We start from the raw sequence: 15,558 nt of genomic DNA on the forward strand, positions 1-15,558 counted from the left end.
AATAAAGAAAAAAATTGATTATCATCAGCTACAAAAGGAACTGTTACAACTGAACTCACACACTCATGATTTTTAAAAAACAAAAAACCCCACATAACCAAAAACCCTTACCAAACACAAAAATAAAAACTCACTGTGTTATATACTCCTTCAATAGTTTCTGGTCCTTCAGTGGATTTAGCCACTACTTTCAGTTTTCCAGGTGAACCTTTCTCCAACTGTTGAACCTAGTAAGGATAAACAATGTAATGATTCTATCTAAAGGGAACTGAAAACTAATGGGTCCTAGGATGTTCATGTTCATGTGAATGTGTGTGTGTGTGTGTGTGTTCAGGTTTTTTGGACTAAACAGAGAGAGACAGAGAACAAAGGACTGTCACAAGATACATTTTGGAGGTAGAACTAAGTCAGTGGAGGTAGCATAAAAGAAAGAAGGGATGCTTACTAAGGCGTTGGTTTAGTAAATTGTGTGGACTGTGGTATCATTTAGTGACTACACAGGACAGAAAGATTAGCAGGGGATTATACATAGGCAGAAAATCAAGAGTTTCTTATTTGCCTTGTTAAATTTGAAATGCTTATGAGGAATTCAAGTGGAGATAACTAGTAGGCAGCTGTCCAAATGGGTGTGGAGTTCAGGAGAGATGCCTGAGCAGGATATATATATGCCATTAGCATTAAGATATCAAAATGTGGGCCTAAAGAAGACTGCCTAGGTATAAAGGGCAGAGAATGGAAAAGGGTGGAGGGACCAGGTGTTCTGATATTTACAAGTTGAGTATACATGGAACCACAGGCGGTGGGGCCAGAGAAGTACAGAAAGGACTGGGTTTCAAATGGAAAGAATGTAGATGCCAGAGGTCCAGTAAGATAGGATAGAGATGTAACCAATGGCTTTGACAACAGAACCTGACAGGCAGTTTCAAAGGAGTGGCAGGGAAGGAAGAAGCAGCTGAATGTCTGAGGCAGTGGGAAATGAGGTAAGAAATGAGAAATAACATGCATAGTTTTCTCCTAAAGGGAAAAAGAAAAATGGGGACCCAGTCAGAAAAGCAGAGAAGGGTGGAAGAGCTTAGTTGTTTAAAGACGAATGACACTGAAGGGCATGATAGAGCAGAAAGGAAGACCCTGAAGATGGGAAGTCCCTGAAAAAGTGGGAGAAGGCGAGGAACAGTGAGAGAAGAGGGAATCTTGCCTGAGAGGAGCAAGGACCCTGCCCTATCAGAGGAGGAGAAGACAGGGACAAATGGGGCCAGTTTTATAGACTTGGGGTAGGAACACTTTATCTTTAAGGTTTCCTACTGAGTAAAGACCAATTTACTCAATGAAATGAAGGAGGGGTAAAATAAAAGGCTAATTAAAGAGAGTAAAAAGTAAATAAAAGGAATTCCAAATATCATTCAGACTCACCATGACAGGTATAAATTTCCTTAAGAACTTAACACCATGTTGTTCCATGTAGGAACCCACTTTCTCTGCCATTTCTTGATCAAAGCCACGAAGAAGGATTGAACGCACCATAACTGTGACATCTAAGCCAACACCAGCAAGAAATCCTGCACATTCCAGAGCCACATAAGATGCACCAATTACTAATGTTTTGCCAGGGCAATAAGGCAGAGAAAAAAGGTCATCACTGAAAAATAAAAATAAGAAACAGAATACCTAGGCAATAAAAATAAAATGAGTTACTGCTTTCAATGGTCTTTTCTTGGCTGAATTACAATTTGGGGCTTGAATGAAGAAACACTAAAAGAAATGGCCTTCCGGAGTTTGTAATAGTTTCTCTGTGGAGGAAGAAGTATCCCTCAGTCTTTTAAAAATCAAATTAGTAAACTGCAAGCAAAGTTTTGTGTGTATGTTTTTTTATCCTCACCTCAAAAGGACATTTTTTTCATTGAAGGGGGGATGGGGGGGAGGGAGGGAGGGAGAGAGGAGGCAAGGGGTGGGGCAGAGAGAGAGAGAGAGAGAGAAGAAACATTGATGTGAGAGAGAAACAGAGTGGTTGCCTCCTATACATGCCCCATCTTGGAACTGAACCTGCAACCTACATATGTGCTCTGACCAGGAATCAAACCCACAACCTCTTGTTGCATGCGACAATGCTCTAACCAATCAAGCTACACGGGCCAGGGCGCAAGCAAAGTTTTTTTAAAAAACAGAATAGAAAATATCAGACTAACTTATATGTGATAAGAAGAAATATTATTTTGTTTTGGATGTGTGTGTGTTCACCTAAATAACAGCACAATGAAAAATATATTTCTTAATGTGTATCTGGTCAAAAAAAGCTTGCAAGTCATTTACTACATTATACATTGTTCTCTTTAGGAATGGCCAGCCATGATTCTCCTGATCAGCTGGTTCATTATATTAGACACTAAAACCAAAAGCCAATTGTATTTGCTTCTTCTCTTCAGCCTCCAGGAAGGTTAGAGTCAAATTCCCAGAGCAATTATCTAGAAACATAAAGCACATTTTTGTGCGTAAATTTGACCTTATTATTTGCCTAACTTTATTTACTCTTTGTTCCATTAAGCTAACTACATAGCTTCTTGCATTGTATATACCTTTATTTATCAATTTAAATCTTTGTGAAACAAGACAGGGAATACTTAAACATAATACAATTTACAGTTAAAATGGCCTATTTAATCTTACCTAGTAATACAGTATTCTTTATCTCCTTGGATTCCTAAATACCGTGGCCTTTCACCTGTTGCTACGACAAATTTTGCAGCAGTATAGTAAGTTTCCTGTCCTTTTCTATCAGTTGCCTTGAAAAAAGAAAAGTAAATTTCACTTTTCAACCAACACTACAAAGTACCAGTCACCATGATCAAACTAGTTACTCCCCTCTATGGACCTTCCCATCAACAGGAACAAACAGGCAAAATAATAATGCAGTGTGATAAGCATCATCATAGAAATATGTCTTCACAAAACATTAACCAAAAGACCATAGTGGGGGTGGTTTAAAGGTGGTGGCATTTCAAGTGGAGAGGAGAAAAGTGCAAAGATTTTAGAGAAATGGAAACCTAAAGAGAGAACAGTACATAAAAATGCAAACAGGCCTGAAAGCAGCTGGCATCTGGGGAACAGCAAGTGGTCAGAAGTGACAGGACAGGAGGCTGTGTGTCAGAGGTGAAGTCACACAGATTAATGCCAAAAGTAAAGATCCTTCTATGTCATCCTAAAAATTCAGGCTACGGAGCATCAGGAAAGGTTGTTCATTGTTTGTTTGTTTCCGGTTATATAAGTAAATAATAAATACATCCACATTTTAAAAGTTCAAAAAACAATTAAAGAATTTAAGCACAAAGGAGTGATTTCAGTGGGATGGAGGGAGGGCAACCTGGAGATAGGGACCTGTGACAGGCAAACAAGTCTAAGCTGTGAGGGTGAAGTGGGAAGAACCTGAAGTTTCTTACTGGAGAAACTGGAGAGATGCTGGTATCACTAAATGAGGAGGCATAGGAGAGACAGGGATGACTGGGAATGATCACTCATCCAACGAGCTATCCCAGATATATAACAGTTTGAGAACTAAAACTGACTGACTTGGATTTCTAGTATGTTTCATGTGAATGACGTAGGTCAAATTAGGCCAAATTATAGCTTTAAAGCTATAATTAGCCAAATTATAGCTTTAAATGGACCACCTCACACCTTTCTAGACAAGAAATGACTACAAAATATCTTCAAATTCTATCAAGATTATTGCACACTATGCTACAAAAGCAGAGTACAGAAATAAAATAGGTGCTTGAAGATAATTTGCCTGTCTTTCAAAACTCCAATTAAAGTTTTATGTTCATCAAAATGTTCTCATTTTCCTTGCATATTGATCTTATAATACATAAACATTATACATACAAATTTAGAAAATACACTAATCTGATGCTACTTTTACTAAAACTTTTATGAATAATATATATTGAAGTTCTACTAAAGGTTTCATTTTTTAAAAGAATTAACACTAGACTTCTGCCAAGATGGAGGCATAGGTGGAAACACTGTGCCTTCTCCCACAACCAAGTTTGAATACAACAAAGGTTTGGAGAACAAAGACACAGCCACAAAACAGAAAACTGAATTATACGGAAGTCCGACAACCACTAACCGTTCAACGGGACGGTAAGAGGGGTGGAGCCAGCAGCAGAGCAGGGTCCGGCAGGAAAGATCCTCAGACCTAGGCGCGCAAGGGGCCCGGACCCAGTCAGGGTGTGGGGCAGACTGACCGCAGTCCCACATTTGCACACAGTGAGACGGACCACGCAGGCCCCAGGGGGCGAGGGCTGACGGCTGTGGCACACTCATGTGCAGTGGGACAAAACGTGTGGACCCAGTGATGGTGGCAGCTGCCACACCTGTGGGGGCCTCAGCAGGACACGGCAGACGGGACACCATTGTTCCTCGTTGACCCCACCCCCATATACAACGTCACAACCCAGCGACTTAGTTGCCCTGAGCTAGTGAACACCTTAGGGCTCCGATCCTGCTACATAACAGGCACAAACAGCCCAAAAGATGGCGCAAGAACTCAAAGTCCCAGAGCCAATAACTCTCAGTGACTGAGAAATTGCCAGCCTCTCAGAAACACAATTCAAGACACTATTTATCAGGATGCTAACAGAACTGGTTGATTATAGTCACAAATTAGAGGAACATATGAAGGCTAAACTAATTGAAATGAAGGGAGATGTCCAGGAAACCAATAGCGATGGAAAGGAAACTGGGACTCAAATCAATGGAATGGACCAGAAGGAAGAACAAAACATCCAACCAGAAAGGAATGAAGAAATGAGAATTCAAAACAATGAGGAGAGGCTTAGGAACCTCCAGGATATCTTTAAATGTTCCAACATCCGGATTATAGGGGTACCAGAAGGGGGAAAGAAACAGCCACGAGTGGAAAACTTATTTGAACAAATAATAAAGGAGAACTTCCCCAGTCTGGCAAAGGAAATAGACTTCCAGGAAATCCAGGAAGCTCAGAGAGTCCCAAAGAAGTTGGACCCAAGAAGGAACACACCAAGGCACATCATAATTACATTAGCCAAGACTAAAATGAAGGAGAGAATCCTAGAAGCAGCAAGAGATAAGGGGACAGTCACCTACAAAGGAGTACCCATCAGACTGTCAGCGGATTTCTCAAAAGAGACCTTACAGGCAAGAAGGGGCTGGAAAGAAGTATTCCAAGTCATGAAATCCAAAGACCTACAGCCAAGATTGCTTTATCCAGCAAAACTTTCATTTAGAATGGAAGGACAGATAAAGTGCTTCTCAGATAAGGTCAAGTTCAAGGAGTTCATCATCACCAAGCCCTTATTATATGAAATGCTAAAGGGACTTATATAAGAAAAAGAAGATGAAAAATATGAACAGTGAAAGGACAGCAAACACACAGTTATTAACAACCACACCTAAAACAAAAGCAAACCAAGAGGACAGCTAGATCAGGAGTGGAACCATAGAAATGAAGAACACATGGAGGGTTAGCAACAGGGGGGTGGGAGGAGGAGAAGGGGGGAGAAGGTACAGAAAATAGCATAGAGGGTAGGTAGAAAATAGATAGGGGGAGGGCAAGAATGGTGGGGGAAATATAGAATCTAAGGAACTTGAGACACGTGGTTGTAAACTAAGGGGGGGAGAATGGTGGGGGAGGGAGTGTGCGGGTGGAGGGGAATGAAGGGGGGAATAGAACAACTGTAGTGGTATAATCAATAAAATATATTATTTTTAAAAAATTAAAAAATAAATAAATAAAATAAAAAAGAATTAACACTAAAATTTTGATTTTTTCACTGCTTAAACATTTTCTCTTTTAAAATGTCAATCAAAAGGTAACTTCAAAGAACTTTAAAGAGTTCTTTAAAAGGAAATTTCTTAAATTTAGCTAGACACATGGAATCCACAAACAATGGAGGAAATACTTGTGCATGCATGGTCAAATATGCACTAGCTATACCCCTTAACATGCGACATGGAATTTTAGTTCAAGGCAAGTACAAGTAGCAGTAAAGGAAAGAAGAGAAGACAAATCAACAAGATAAAATATTCAAACAGTACCTTTATCTTATGATGCTCAACAAATTCTCCATAGGAATTTACATAGGCTACAGACTTCTCCCTTAAAGACAGCCTGTAGCTCCAATTTAGAGAGCCAATGTGGTTCTGAATAGCTTCTGTCATGGTCTTCCAGTTGTGCTTCACTGAAAATAAATAACCAGGGTGAAATCATGAGCCACAGGGAGTGATTTTACTGTAAATGGTAAACTACATATAACCACACGTGAGCCACATAATATATTACTTTAAAAATCAAGAAATGAACAGAAAATAATTAGTAACTTAAACCTTTTTTATACTAGTCATGATTCATACTTCTTCCTCTATTACAAAACACATGCAAAAAAGCATAGTTAGAACTATGCAAAACATTTTCTCTTTTAGAAAAAGAAGAGAATTGGAAAAAAATCCATGAAGAAGAGAATGGGGAAAACTAGCTCTTCTATGGCCATGCATGCAAAGTTATGAGGCAGGAAGATCATCTCCACTCAAGAACACCCAAGAAGACACTTTCACATTCTGTGAGGGCCTGCTGCATGTGGCCTTCTGCATGTAAAGGAAAGCAAGCCTCAGGTCAGAGAGCACTGCACATTCGCCTCCCCAGACAGGCCCAGGCTATTCCCATTCGGTTCAACCAGTGGTGGTTTTATAATAGTGAATACCCTACATTGCTTTATAATAAATGTAGTTATTACACCCCACTGCACACTATTTGTATTGAAATGCTTACCCACTTCCTATTGAAGCTGGGTGGCAGTTGATGGGATCAGATTTCTTATCATCCCTGTATCTTCCAAGTGGAATTTACTTCTGGGCATTCACCTTACCTGCTGATGCTGGTTCTTAAAAGACATACTGTCTCCATGTGTCGCGATGTTTATAAGAGACAGAGGCCAGCCCAGTTCCCATCAAACTAAATAAGATTCCTGAAGACAAACCCAGCCAATAGAGTTCACCCTCTCATCATATTTGGAGATTCACCCCATCTAGTACTCTCAAGAAAGGCCCCACCACTCATCAGGAACATGGATACATTATGATGCAGGCAAGGAAATGAGGTCACAGTGCAGAGAGGCTTGGCTAATGTAACCGTTTATGACCCAGAACTTACATAACCCTTTCTAGGATGCCCATATATATAATGAAGTCAACTAAGATTTTGCAATCTGGAAGGTCATTCTGGTTACTACATTACCCAACCGCCATCCTATGATCCCTCAAGGTTATGACCCAGCAGCGCTGACCTTTTTCACAACAGCACATACCCTCTCTAAAATACCTCTGCCTCACTCCCCAAATAGTTGTAAAAGCTATTCTTCCAACCCTTAAAGAATCATTTATCCCAAGGACCTATGAAATTCACACTTCATATCCTTGTTTCTGGTTCTTGTTGTAAAGGACATTCTATATATTAGAGGTTCCCAATATGGCTGTACATCAGGAACCCTGGGAAACATGTTGAAATATACAGCTCCTAGGACCCACCTCAAACCTGTGCAATCAGGAACAGGACCTCAGAACCTGTAGTTAAAAAGGTCCTCTAGGAGAATTTAATATGGCAAGTCCATAGACTGGCATTTTGGAACCATTTGCTGTTCTGTTTTATTATTCTGTATTTTCCTGAAACAGTATCATGATTTTAAATACTGATGAAAAAAGTCATTTGCAAAGACTAACTATCCGCACTTTTCAATATGAACTTAGAAAAATCTGTCAAGTCCCCCCCTACAAAAAATTTTGAGATATTTCTTGGACTTAAATGAAATTTACAAATTAATTTTGAGATAGTGTCTTCAAAATATTGAGACATTCTCTCCAAAAAAAGCCAGTATATATTGTTTGCATATTCTTATATATTTTGTACCTCCCTAGATTATTTATTCATTCCAAGCTATTCTATTATTTTTGTTGCAATTTTCCATTACATAGTTAACATTACTGCTAATATGTTGTACATTCTTGATATATTGCATACAATTCATATTATAAATTTACAAAATCTTTTTCTTCCTTGTTTTCAAATATATATACATTTTTCATTTTCTATTCTTCCTTTTTGTGCATTGGCCAAAAGCACCAAAACAATGCAGGTATTAGTAGTGGAACTGTGCAGCTGTGTCTTAGTCTTGACTTTAATGCAAATGCCTCAAAATTTTCTCCATTAAGTACCTGCTTCTGATTTTCCTTCATTATATAAAGGAAGTATTCATTTCTTTGCTTATTTCACTTAATATTTTTTAAAAAGCAAGGATAGATGTAAGATTTTTATTAAGTGCTTTTGGAGCCGAAATCTAGGTCATCATGTGGATTTTATGTATTCCTACCATGATTTCCTAATGTTGATTCATTCTTGCATCCTCAGAATGAATCCTCATAAGGACAGTGCATTCTTTTAGTAGAGTGCTACAGAGGACTTGTCAATGCTTTTTCTAGAAGTCTGGCACCTCAATGGACTATAGCTTTCTATACTTACACTATTCTTCTGTATAATCAAGTCAGCCTCAAAAAATAAAAAAAATAAACCTTTTCAATTTTTCTAAGCCTTACACAGTTTAAATTAGAAAGAACCCCATAGGCAAGGGAAGTAAAGGCAAAAATAAATGAATGGGATATCAAACTACAAAAGCTTCTGCACAGGAAAAGAAACCAACAACAAAACAAAGAGGCAACAAACAGAAAGGGAGATGACATTTGCAAACAACAGCTCCAACAAAGGTTTAATATCTAAAATATATAAAGAACTCGACATGACTGAGGGGCCCATGGGTGGCAGGATGGCTCTAGAAGCAGGGGTCTAGCAAGGGCTAGGAGCAACCCCAGCCTGGCTATAGCCAGCATGGCCCCTACTCTGTTCTAGCTCTTCCACAAGAGGAACAGGTTGGGAACACCTGTCAGGATGTGCAGGACCCAGATTTCATGTTCAGGTTTCTTGGAAGCTAAAACTGGAGGTATGTGGTTACAGGACCCACTGGCCTCAATGTTATCTATCAAAGGACAAATGTGAATCCTAAGAGATTATGGTTACTTGTTGTAGACCACTCTGCCTGGTTCTAGGAATTGTATCTCCACCCCTTGTGGCTAAGAGTGAAGGACTACCTCTGGAATGTGAGAGCCACAGGTGACAAAGCTTGTCTCTGGTAGCAAATGCTGCTTCAGTTTCCTCTCCCTGCCCCCAAAGCTTGGTGGAAAGTCAATAAGGGGTAAGACCCCTCATGGGGGCTGGGGGGGCAACCTAAGCCAGACTCGATCACTTGGGAGGCCATCATGGAAGGACTCAGGGGGCTGCAACAAAGAGCAATGGACTCTCACCCCACCCCGCCCCTGGCTTTGACAAAGCCTGAGTCCCCATGTTCTCTGGGAGAAGTACTTCCTGGCTCTAATCTCCTTAAGCCTGAATACCTGTTGGGGAGGGGTTCAGCTCCTTGCCTTGCTAGAGCATGTCCTGGGGAAAAATCTGGCATCACAAAGATTTCCTGATAAACCTGTGAAATCTGCTCTGCTTAAGACTGCTTTCATTCATATGTTAAGGGTTCAAGCAGGAAACCCTAAAAACTCTCTTCCTGACTCAGACTAAGCCCTCAGATTTCTTTGAAATGTTATCTACTGTTTGATCCCTGCTGCCCTGTATTCCTGTGTATTACAACCCAATAAAAGTCCCTGGAAGAGGGGGCTCAACGCCTTTTTCCCATGAGAAACTGGCTACTGCTCACGGGCCTTTTTCCTCTGGGAAAATTGGCACTTCTTCTCCCCAAGCAGATCACATCATATCTCAGTCATGATTACTTTCATTCATGGTGGCTGGGGGAACATGCGAGGAAAGTCGCCCCCACAGTTACTACTGACCAGACTGAAGCAGGACCTAATCAAATGAAGCATGGTGGAAGATAGAATCATCCCCTTAGAACTGTTAATAAAGGGAGTCCTTAAAAATTGACAACGATGGTAAAATATATTGTGATACTACAGGCTTTGTTCATTTTTGGTTGCTGTACCTGTTGCTGGTAGAAAAAGTTTAAAATTGTCAGACTTGATGTAATATAAACCTGAATTCAAAGTAAAATTTAGTCGCCAAAATGCATTTGAAGAAGAGATTATGTATTTCAAAACAGCCTTCATACTTGTTGCAGTGCAGAAACCTGTTTATATATAGCTAGGCTAAATGTCAAATATCACCCATACTTGATAGGATAGTGGAGAACCCAGTTGTGCAGTGGTAGTAAGAAAAAAATAAGAATTTGTTAAATTTTGGAACAGGTAAAACTGTGAAATGATTGCTGCACTGGTTTAAAAAGTTTTGGTGCTAAAATTATTCACCCACTCCTGCTAATGCAGGACCCATTAGTAAATATAAGGTCCAGCACAAATAATACCCCTTTTTATTACAAAATCTTTTATTCCTAAATCATAAGCATGTAATTCTGTAACATAACTATCACACTGAAGCACACCATATGACATTTTAGGTGAAATGTTCAAATTGAAACTATAAATTATTACACCCATATTATCACCCTATCAACCACATTCAAGCAGGCGTTACTTCTACTGGACCCTATATTCAGTTACACATGTGAAACTGAAGTAGTAAATGTAAAGAAATTTAACTGACTTTAGAGGAAGAAAAATCTCAGTTGTGATCCTCTTGGGAAAGTGCTCAAATACAGTTTCCTAGGTTTTGGTCTTTTCCACTGGGAAATAATGTCTTGTCATCCTCATTTAATCACTTTTAGTATTTCTTTTTGGAAAATGAAAGTATAGCCTAGATAATACTACACTGAGCCATCCAGTAAATCAATAGTCAGTAGAAAATAGGTTTAGGAAGGATGTTAAAAAGGTGACCATTCTATAAGTTCTCTGTTCCTAAGCAAAGACTGACTTTGGAATATTCAAGTTGTCAAGAGTCTCACGTCATTCACGTGAAAAAACATTTTCATGTCTGTTTTTTAAAAATGAGAAGTCTACTATATAGTTGTATAGTACTCTACTACTTTTGAGTTGCCAAAGCACTGTCTCAATAGTTATCTTGTGTGGTATTTCACAACAACCTTGTGAGACAGAACAAGTAGCAGTACTGATAACTGCATGATTCTTTCTCTAGTGAGAAGAAGAATCATGTGTAAGCCCAATAACTGCAATACAATAAAGAAATGACTGCTTTAAAAATAAAATGTGTACAAGTGTGCACATGAGAAAATGAAAAATGGTTAATGTCACACAGCTAGTAAACCTGCAGATCTAATGAATCCACCTTTATTTTTAAACAATTTCATTGAGCTATAACTTACAATAAAACTGAGCCATTAAGTTATACATATACAGTTAAGTACCCACCACTCCAAGGAAGTTTTGGAACACCCTGCCTCACCAAAAAAAGTTCTCTCTTGCCCTTTTACAGTCAGTCCTTAACTCCTTCTTACCTACAGCAATCACTGATCTGCTTTTTGTCTAATGATGGAAATTTTGATTCTTCTACAGTTTCATATATATGTAATCATACTGGTAATAGTCTCTTGTGTTCTGGCCTATTTTAACTCAGAGTGATGATTTTGAGATTCATGTATGTTGTTGTATTTATTAGTGGTTCCTTACATTTTATTGTTGAGTAATATTCCATTGCATGGGTATACCATAATTTGTTTTTTCACCAGTTGGCAGAGATTTGGGTAATTTCCAGATTTGGGGTAGTTTCCAGATTTGGGGTACTTTAGGCTGTAATGAACAGTACTGCTATGAACCTTTATGCACAAATCTTTATATGGATATATGATTTTATTTCTCATGGGTGGATACCTAGCAGTGAGATTCCTTAGCCATAAGCTTAACTTTTTAAAAAATTGCTAAAATTCTCAAAAAAACAAATAAAATATATAAAGAACTCATAAAGTTAACACCAAAAAAACAATCCAACTGAAAAATGGGCAGAGAACCTGAACAGACACTTCTCTCAAAAAGACATACAAATGGTGAACATATATATGAGAAGAGGTTCAACCTTACTAGCTATCAGGGAGATAAAAATCAAAACTACCATGATATACCACGTCATTCTTGTTAGAACAGCAGTTATCAACAACACAACTGATAAAAAGTGTTAGAGAGATTGTGGAGAAAAGGGAACCCTCATTCACTGCTGGTGGAAATGTACACTGGTACAGCCACTATGGAAAACAGTATGGCAGTTCCTCAAAAAATTAAGAACTGAGTTATTATATAACCCAGCAAATTGTCTCTCGAAGATCTATCTGAAGAGCTTGAAAACATGTATTCACAAAGATATATGAACCCTCCCTGGCTGGTGAAGCTCAATGGATTGAGTGTAGGCTGTGAACCAAAGGGTCACTGGTTCAATTCCCAACCAGGACACATGCCTGGGTTGTAGGCCAGGTCCCCAGTAGGGGGTATATGAGAGGCAACCACACACTGGTATTTCTCTCCCTTTCTTTCTCCTTCCCTTCCTACCTCTCTCTAAAAATAAATTTAAAAAAAAGATATATGCACTATGTTTACTGCAGCATTATTCATAGTGTCCAAGACATGGAGACAACTGAATTGTTCTTGGATAGAAGATCTGATAAAGAAGATGTGGTACATATACACTATGGAATACTACTCAGCCATAAGAAAAACAAAATACTGCCATTGGTGATGACATCGATGGACCCAGAGAATATTATGCTAAGTGAAGTAAGTCGGTCAGAAAAAGCTAAGAACCATACATATGATTTCACTCATCTGTGAGGTATGAAACTGAAACTTACGGACACAGACGGCAGTGTGGTGGTTGCCAGAGGGAAAGGGGTAAAGTGAGGTGGTGGGGGGGGGCCTAATATATAATCATAAAGAATTTAAGAATAAATAAAACATGGATTCAAAAATTGAAAAAATATATAGAAAAAGAATTCCTTAAAGATTTGAGGAAATTTACCTATAATTCTATGCTATCTTGGGGAATGTGTTGTTCTTTTTTTTTATATTTATCTATCTTTAGAGGGGAAGGGAGGAAGAGAGGGAGAGAAATATCAATGTATGGTTGCTTCTTGTGGGTCCCCTGCCGGGAACTGGCCTGTAACCCAGGCATGTGCCCTGACTGGGAATTGAACCGCGATCCTTTGGTTCGCAGGCTCGCGTTCAATCCACTGAGCTACACCAGCTAGGGCAGGAATGTGTTGTTCTTAAACAATGTTTTCTTAGACAGTTCAAGCCAATTCTGGTCACTCATTTTTTTAAAATCCATTTAAGTCATTGTTCATTCATTTTTTAAAAATGTTTTTATTTACTTATTTTTAGAGAGAGAAGAAGGGAAGGAGAAAGAGTGGGAGAGAAACATCAATGTGTGGTTGCCTCTCATGTGTCCCCTAATGGGGACCTGGCCTACAACCCAGGCATGTGCCCTGACTGGGAATCAAACTGGTAATCCTTTGCTTCACAGGCCCACGCTCAATTCACTGAGCTACACCAGCCAGGGATGGTCAATCATGTTTTGCTAGAAGATACTCCTTTTTAAGGAGATATTTAAAATTTTAGACTTCCAGTCAAGATAGAGGAATAGCTACACATAGCTCACCTCCTCCCAAAACCACGGCAAAAGTTACAACTAAACTATAAAATAAATATCACCCAGAACTGTCCAAAAATTAAGTTACATGAAAGTCTGACAGAATTAAAAAAGTCATATTCATTCAGATGGAGAGGAAGGGTAGAGACAAGGAGACATGGAACAGTCTCATACACATGCATGGTGAATAAAAATCAGGAGGGATATCTTAGGAGTGAGGGATCCCAGCCCCACACCAAAGCACTCAGCTCACATTTCCAGTGCCTGGAAGATAAGTCCCCATAACTTCTGGCAGTAAAAATGAGTGGGGGTTGGGGTGGCAGAAGAAACTGCAGGATTTTCAGGCATATCCTTTTAAGGGGCCTGCAACAGTCATAGAAGTTACACAGACACACTCCCTCTGGGCTACAGCATCAGGGCATCAGCTTGAAGCATACCAGTGATATACAGGAAGAAAATGAGGTGTCTGGTATCAGGGCAAGTGCCAGGGAACAATACCTCCTGGAAAAAACTCCAGAGTCCAGGCAGCTGCCATTGTCCCTTTTTTGAGCCCTCTCCCACATAGCTATAAAGCAACTGCACCATATCTGAGACTTCATCACCTAGTTCACAAAGGATACCCCACCTTGGTGATTACTTAAGGCTCTGCCCCATCCAACTTACGGGTGCATTTTTCTACTACATTAGGCCACACCACCAAGACAGGGAGTCAAAGCAGCTTTACTTAACACACAGATATAAACACAGGAAGGTTGCCAAATGAGAAGACAGTGAAATATGGCAAAGAATGGAGTAAAAGAATAGAGCAAAACTCCAGAAAAAAACAAACAAACAAACAAAATGGAGATAAGTAATCTATCAGATGCAGAGTTCAAAACACTGGTTATTAGGATGCTCAAGGAATTTACTGGGTACTTTAACAGCATAAAAATGATCCTATAGAAATGAAGGATACACTGAGTGAAATAAAGAAAAATTAAGAGGAAATCAACAATGGAGTGGATGAAGCCTAGAATTAAATAAATGATTTGGAACATAAGAAAACATTCAATCAGAACAGCAAGAAGAAAAAAGAATTTTAAAAAAGAGGATAAGGTAAGGAGCCTCTGGGACAACGTCAAACATACCAACATTCAAATCACAGGGGTGTTGGAAGAAGAGAAAGACAAGAAATTGATAACTTATTTGAAAAAGTAATGAAAGAAAACTTTCCTAATTTGGTTAAGGAGACAGACACACACACTCAGGAAACACAAAAGTCCCAAACAACATGGATGCAAAGAGGACCACACCAAGACACATCACAATTAAAATCCCAAAGATTAAAGATAAGGTGAAAATCTTAAAAGCAGAAAGAGAAAAGCATATAGTTACCTACAAAAAGTTCCCATAAGACTGTTGGCTGATTTCTCAAAAGTAAGTTTGCAGCTAGAAGGGACTGCAAGAAGTATTCAAAGCAATGAAAAGCAAGGACCTACAACCTAGATTACTCTGTCTAGCAAAGCTACCAGTTACAATTGGAGGGCAGATAACGTGCTTCCCAGATAAGGTAAAACTAAAGGAGTTCATCAACACCAAGCCATTATTATATGAAATGTTAAAGGCACTTATTTAAGAAAAAGAAGGTCAAAACTATGAATATTAAAATGGTAATAAATTCACAATTATCAAGAATTGAATCTAAAAAACAAACTAAGCAAACAAGCACAACAGAAACAGAATCATAGATACGCAGCTCATTTGGATGGCTACTGTTTGGAAGGGGAAAGGGAAGAATGGGGGAAAAGGTGCAGGAATTTAGAAGTACAAACTGACAGATACGGAATAGGCAGCAGGATATTAAGAACCCTATAGGGGCTTCTGGTCAACTAGAGGCATAGATAGACATGCCTTGCCTCACTGCATAACCATGAGAAGGAACACACCTAACT

General features: G+C 39.0%; 1 protein-coding gene across 5 annotated transcripts in view; it reads right to left on the reverse strand.

Annotated features, from left to right (window-relative positions):
• Positions 1-15,558, reverse strand: part of TXNRD3 (thioredoxin reductase 3) — an 85,530-nt gene that overhangs the window by 28,858 nt on the left and 41,114 nt on the right. For 3 of the 5 annotated variants that reach the window (XM_037034032.1, XM_037034030.1, XM_037034028.1), the window contains exons 7-10: positions 6,073-6,215; positions 2,662-2,777; positions 1,411-1,636; positions 135-227 (exon numbers count right to left, since the gene is read on the reverse strand). In XM_037034032.1, coding sequence (XP_036889927.1) covers positions 135-227; positions 1,411-1,636; positions 2,662-2,777; positions 6,073-6,215 — 578 coding nt within the window. The remainder of the gene's footprint in view (positions 1-134; positions 228-1,410; positions 1,637-2,661; positions 2,778-6,072; positions 6,216-15,558) is intronic. The other 2 variants (XM_037034029.1, XM_037034031.1) reach the window with 2 other exon arrangements.

This window comes from Sturnira hondurensis, unplaced genomic scaffold, assembly GCF_014824575.4.
Source record: "Sturnira hondurensis isolate 20B ecotype Veracruz unplaced genomic scaffold, ASM1482457v3 Scaffold0021971, whole genome shotgun sequence".
NCBI lineage: Eukaryota > Metazoa > Chordata > Mammalia > Chiroptera > Phyllostomidae > Sturnira > Sturnira hondurensis.